At 36.8% G+C, this 6,784-nt stretch overlaps 1 protein-coding gene across 6 annotated transcripts in view; it reads right to left on the minus strand.

The window, feature by feature from the left end:
- LOC111875597 (calcium homeostasis endoplasmic reticulum protein) overlaps positions 1 to 6,784 on the minus strand; it is a 44,312-nt gene that overhangs the window by 11,681 nt on the left and 25,847 nt on the right. For 3 of the 6 annotated variants that reach the window (XR_002844753.2, XM_023871958.2, XM_023871957.2), the window contains exons 13-16: positions 6,708 to 6,752; positions 4,965 to 5,075; positions 4,276 to 4,420; positions 1,743 to 1,909 (exon numbers count right to left, since the gene is read on the minus strand). Coding sequence is in view for 5 of the 6 variants with exons in the window: in XM_023871958.2 (XP_023727726.1) it covers positions 1,781 to 1,909; positions 4,276 to 4,420; positions 4,965 to 5,075; positions 6,708 to 6,752 (430 nt within the window). In the remaining variant the exon portion in view is untranslated. Of the gene's footprint in view, positions 1 to 1,742; positions 1,910 to 4,275; positions 4,421 to 4,964; positions 5,076 to 6,707; positions 6,753 to 6,784 lie in introns of those variants that run through there. The other 3 variants (XM_023871959.2, XM_023871960.2, XM_023871956.2) reach the window with 3 other exon arrangements.

The following is a 6,784-nucleotide window of genomic DNA, read 5'->3' on the forward strand; positions in this document are numbered from 1 at the left end:
GTAACAGGCCATGAAGGCCCATAGGGTTGTGAGACACTGAGGGTCCCACATTATCTAGACAACTGGCTCAAAGATGGCGGTAAGGTTGTCAGCCTTACGCGTCAGCTGCGCTTTACTCTGCAGGAAAATTATTTAATTAATTCCTGGTACTCATTTCTGTTAGAGGGTGAGTCAACCCCAGTGCCAGGACCTGAATCCGTTACCTTCCAGCTTGTAGCATAGTGCCTCAACCAACTACACTACCGTGTGCCACCTATTTACAAAGTATTGTTTAAAAAACTTTTCTGGTAGAAACCTAACAACAGGATATAAAGAACATATAAGAAACATAACATTTAACAAAGACGAATAAGCATTTGCCCAACATATACTAAACAAACGCCACCAGTATGGACTTATGACACGGAAATGGTTGAGCATGATAAAAAAGGGAACCTCATGAATAGAAAACTTCCACATTTATCACTTTAATAAAATTAATAAATCAATAGAAGAGCAGAAACATACAAAGGAGAGTAATAATCAGAATACTATGTTTGACATCATAATAAAACATCAGTACACACCCACAAAAACATCATGAGGCACAAGTGGTATAAATATGTGACTCAACATATGTTAGAACAGTATAACAACACAGCTTGGCCTGAACTGGACGACACTAAAGGTAGGATTATATATATAAAAAACAACTCACACATTCAAATAAAATCAGGATTATAAAAATACTACATAATATATTTGCAGTCCTAGTCATCAAACAACAGAACCATGATGTGGAATACATTCATCTTTCCTTTAAAGAGAAGAAGTATAAAGACAAGAACCAAATTGGTTCTAGATTTTAACAAAAAGTTTTTTAAATAATACTTTGTAAATAGACTAATTATAACAATTTATAAATTTTTAACAAATTCATGCACATCTTAGTAATTGTTAAAGGATATAATATTTTATATCTATGACACTGTAACATTAGTTTCTNTCTCTTTACCCTACCGATAAATGGTGCGTACCATCAGTCCCGCTGAGCAAGCAAGTTCAGCCACTTGCTTAGCGGTGTCTATAATGCTTCCCCCATCTATCAGAGGCCTTAGAGGCTATTGTTGGGCGGGAAACATCCTGGAATTTGGCTCAGTGATCCCCTTTGGGGATATGAGGTTCTTTTATGGGCCGTAAAGTTACGACACGGGACACACAGCTTAAAGTCCCTCCTGGAGGACTTGTTCCCTGAATTTTTCCGCCCTTAAAAATTCGACGACCTCTGCCGGGTATTTGAACCCGCGTACCGCGAGTAATGAGATGGGAACGTTACCTCTAGACTACGGAGGCCACTACTGGACAGTGTTAATAATTTTTGTTGTAGTAAGAAGTTCACACAATATTTAACTTATAAACGGAAACTGTTCTGTATGCTGATTAAAGGAGATGTAAATTGCAGGACACGAGGAAATTAATTCAGCTCACAATGTCATTGTTTTCTTAAAATATAAGCTTATATATTACAAATTTCTGTTCTGTTAGAACTGAATCAAATAATTAAGCAAACAAATATTTCCAGTATTCTAAAATGCAAATATTACCTAAGAGAGAGAGCGAGAGAGAGGACAAAACATGATTTAACAACTATGATATCTGGCATACTAAAGAGATCATTCTTTCCTTGATGTCTGGATTCTGAGTGCTTTGACTGAAGAATGCTGTGAACCAGCCTTATATTATACAGCAGTTATCCTACATACCTGACTTAAGTCGGGTCAAGTGGGGCAGGTGCTGCCTGCTATAACCGTTCCTCTGCCCTAGCCTTCATCCGGTTGATAAAAGCCTGTCCTTTGCTCTTGCGGAAATTTTCATATGGATCATTCAAGTTAATACCCACACCTTTGTACATATCCACTTTGTCCCGGACCTGCACCCACAAGACAATCAGACAATAAAATTACAACAAACTTGGTACACTTTATAATTACTGTACAGAAAAAAATATTAAACTCAGGTTGTTGAGTATTTCACACCTATTACATAGTCTACATAAACTTTAAAGTACACATTCATTCATTCACCAGTAATCTGCCAGACAACAGGTCCACAGTCTCTTCCAAACAGTTCCTCCACTTAATGTGATCACAAGCTTTCTCCTTCAAATAAAAATATCCTCTTCTATCCCCAAAGTCATCCAGCATCTTCTTACGTCTTCTCGTCACTTCTATCCGCCCCTCCGGTTTGTTTTGTCTCCAGAGGAAACATCTCTCATACGTGGTATCTCTGTTTTTGGAAAGAGACCATTCAGGAAAAGTCATAATGTGGTAGTTTTTCCATTTGCTTTCCACATCGCAGTACAACAGGCGTTCAAACCACTCTGGTCACGCCTGTTGCTATATGAACTTGAACCATCTCAAGCATCATTTGCTCTGTGCTTCAAGTCACTGCTGATGACGCTGCTTCCGGCATCAGTTTTTGGTCTCTCTCTTCGTCTGATGCCTGCTCTTTAACCTGTCCAGCAAGGGAGGCCCTGCCAGTAGCTACGCTACCGCTGGTATAGCTCTCACAGTCCTTGGCATACTCAAACCCTCTCACCACAATAAGGTGGAGACACCAATGAGGGAAGTACACATATACCTCAACATATGCATTAACTCAAATGTCTCTGGGCAGACTGTGTTGAGCCTCTGAATATTTAATGATGTCCTTTCAATTGCAGAGATCACATACCACAGAATGTGATGGGAAGATGATGAAGAATGAAGAACAACTAAGGTTCTGGAAGCAAGAAGGTGTGGCCTATACCAAGGTACTATCCTTGTATTCAACTGGAGAGACCAAAGGAAAACCACAAAAACCTTAGTCTGGAGAACCAATAACATGACTCACCAAACGTTTACAGGTACCAGGGACCTCCCAAATATAAATCTAGAGAAGTACCAGTACACCTATTTACACGGTCAGAACATTGTAGGTGTTACATGTTCCATCTCCTGAATCTCTGATGATAAAGATTAAATATGGTCTGCAAGAACTTTCAGCAAAACTTACTAATAGAATATGATTTTCAGTCCTGCTGGACAAATAGAATTCACTTAATTTCTTCCCTTATTACTGGTTGCTTTCATAATCATTGGGGCATAACAGAACTCACTATGTGTCCCAAAACCAATATTTCACTGTTAACACTACGGCAAAACACCCAGTAGAGCACATTTAATGGAAGAGTTCGTATTTCATTCCAATTCTAAAGAATTTGCCAGTACCTATATAAACTTCTTTGCGTGCATCATTATGAGTCACACAGTTTTTTCATTCCCTCATCTCTCAATGCAATGCTCCAGACCCTTCCCACATGTCCATTCCCATTTTACTGATTTCAAAAAACCTTCTCTGACAACAGTTCTCAATACATCCATCATTATAACCACTCCCAATATCTTATTTTGTTTCCATAAAGGTTTTGTCTTCTGACAATTCCCACTTACTGTTAAAGCCTGATATACTGTAATTCATCAGTTACAAATTAAATAAAGGTATTTTTAATATATAGTGTTTACATTTACTATCACCATTTTTTCTTAAATGTAAATGCTCCCTATTATAAAACTGAAATTTGGTATACTTAGTTTGAAGGTGATGTGGTGCTCAACAAAACAAAAACTCCATGGTTTTAGTCCGCAAGTGAATTATACCAACCAAGTGACTGCCCCTTGTTGGCAAAGTTAGTGCCAACTGAAAGCTAATTCACATGCTGGTTAATTACCTGCCTTTGTCACTAGTTAATTATGCTTAAAATACTATTATTATTATTATAATAATCAATTACTGTAATGCTAAGTGATGAAACCACCAGAATTTATTAAAATGAAGAAGACAGTAAGAAAATCTGAACCTTTTCCCATGTGAACCATGCCTGCCAAGTGAAGGCTAAGCCAAGGCATCATCCCATTACTGCACACTCCAAGGAAATGAAAGTGCAGGAAACTGAAGTAGCAAATCTGTCGGGAAGTTACAACACATACTGGTCCAACAATAACAGCAGCAGCAACATATTACATAGGTACAATTTTAAGGCCATGGTGTCTCTTCTATGCTTTTATGTGGGAAATAAGTTAAAAGAGTAAAATACACATAAACTATATGGGAAAAATTAGGATCAAATTATTTTAATGTTTAGGGTGTGAAAATGTCTTGTGTTATCTTAAATGGGTTCTCTTACATTCTGAATTTCACCTTTTCAGGGCTCTTTGTTGTAGAATCTGATTTCAAACTGACATGCCGTATACCAACCTCTCCACCAGAGATGGGTTGTTCAATGCCTTGTTCCTTTGCACCTAGACCTGCTCCACCCCAACCCATTTTTCGAAGCATCTGGTGACCTTTATTGCTCTCATCCAACTGCCTCTGGGCCTCTGTCTTGTTGTAAGATGAACCTCTATAAAACAAAGCAAAAATTTATCAATTTACAATTGTCCAACATCAGCTAATCTGTCTACCAATTTATGCTTTCACCAATCTTGCCACATCAATTTATATTATTTCAAAGTTTAGGAAACTGAGAATATAACAGTATGTCACAATTCATCACATTAGTAAATATGGGTAAGCAAAACTGCAGAAAAGTGCAGCTACAATCTTCTGGAGTCTCTTAGCTCAACCAAAAATAAATGCAAATTCTATTAACATAACATAACATTGCATTGCATTATGGATCCAAAGTTAGTAAAATGACTGTAGGATGTTGAACATGTCATATCAGTCATATCAGGAAAAAGATATCATCCTTCTTCATCACAAACTCTGCTGGTGACACCCCAATTAAAGCATCCTGCCAATCTTATAATAATGAATTTGAAAATGAACTGCATGCTATTTTTGTGCAATACAATACCAGCATAGCCATTTATTCATAAAAATAACCATTTAATCTTTACACATCAGGATTCTCTATTTCCTGTAAAGGGCTATAATTAACTAACAGGAATGATGGTGGTGTTGGACTCCTTTCTGGACTCCGTTGCTGTGATGACTGGCGATTGTGCGGGCTTCTTGATCGTGATCTTGAATGTGATCTTGACCTGGACCGAGACCTAAAAGAAAATGTGTATGTGGAACTTAAATTCGATGTTACTCAATCAGTTCCAATATTCCCACTAGTATTATGGTGAAACTTTATTATTTTGGAGTTGTTTCATACTGCTGTGGCATATGGTCTCTTACTCTACAATAAGAATGTAAATTAAAAGTATCTGAAAACAGAATGTCCAGAAAAATCTGGGACCAAGAATGAAGTAAATGAACTTTTTGACAATACATAATAACATACTTCATGCCACACACAGGTAACCTAGCACTGCCAAGGTAGTGAAGCCCAGGAGATTTCAAGTGTCTGGACAAATAGCTCAGAGGAGGAGACAGAAGCTGCGTGGAAAGCAACCCCCTGGAAGATTAATAAGATATCAGAATAATATTAAGATGGATCTTAGGAAGGCAGGCTGTAAGGTTGGGAGGCAGATGGAACAGCACCATGACTGTATTTTGTTGAGCATTCAGGTCCAACTATAGAGTTAGTCACTTTATTATTTACATTATTTCAGATAATGCCTGTGCCACAGTCAAGTCAAAAAGTATGTAATTGAAAAAAGTTCATCCCATACATCTGTTACAAGAAGTAACCCTGCTATCAGAACACTTGTATATGGCTCAAAAAATTCTACATGTACTATCTTTATTATATATGTTAGAAGTGGGGGAATCAACTGACCCAGAATAAAACCTCTATTACAATGTGCATATGATAAAGAGAATGAAGAAATATGTTATATTAACATTTCTGCTTATAAAATTTATCAGCCTTTGTTGCAGTGTGCAGTAATTAAAGGCTATAATAATATGAAGGTAATTTCTTCTTTCAGATGTGGCTAAATTCAAATAACTGAATAGATGAACATGTTCTTTACGATAAATGATACAAACTCCGTCCTAAGTGCAAACAATATATATTTATATGTCTTTGATCTTGTTCTTTCTACACTACATGTTTCGGCCTCTATCGGCCATCATCAGGTGTATACTCTTAACGTTGCTGCCACACTGAACCCAGTCTAAAACTTAACATTTAAAAACACAATGTCACATTCTTCGTATTATCAACATCTACATCGTTGATATGTGTCTGGTATGTAGATTATGTTGCACACGTCAAACCCGATATTCTTGTAGTAGCACTCTAAAAATCTTTAGTTATGATGTTTTTAAAACCTTTTAAAATTTTCTCTAAATTTTAAATTTAAAATTTAAAATTCTTAGGGTTACTCGCCCTATGTCTAAGTGCTGGAGCGGCTAGTTCTTGTTTTCACACTGTACAGGTGTTATTTAATGTAGTCTTCTTGTGTGAGTGCCGCTGCTTGTCTGTACTACGGTACAGTACGGTACGGTACTATCGGGTTTGACGTGTGCAACATAATCTACATACCAGACACATATCAACGATGTAGATGTTGATAATACGAAGAANTCAACTGACCCAGAATAAAACCTCTATTACAATGTGCATATGATAAAGAGAATGAAGAAATATGTTATATTAACATTTCTGCTTATAAAATTTATCAGCCTTTGTTGCAGTGTGCAGTAATTAAAGGCTATAATAATATGAAGGTAATTTCTTCTTTCAGATGTGGCTAAATTCAAATAACTGAATAGATCCACATGTTCTTTACCTTGAATGTGGCTTATATGATCGGTTTTGTCTTCTTGTAGGAGATCTTCTATTACTATTGTTGTTACTGTTATTATT

Source organism: Cryptotermes secundus, unplaced genomic scaffold (genome assembly GCF_002891405.2).
Source record: "Cryptotermes secundus unplaced genomic scaffold, Csec_1.0 scaffold50, whole genome shotgun sequence".
Lineage (NCBI taxonomy): Eukaryota > Metazoa > Arthropoda > Insecta > Blattodea > Kalotermitidae > Cryptotermes > Cryptotermes secundus.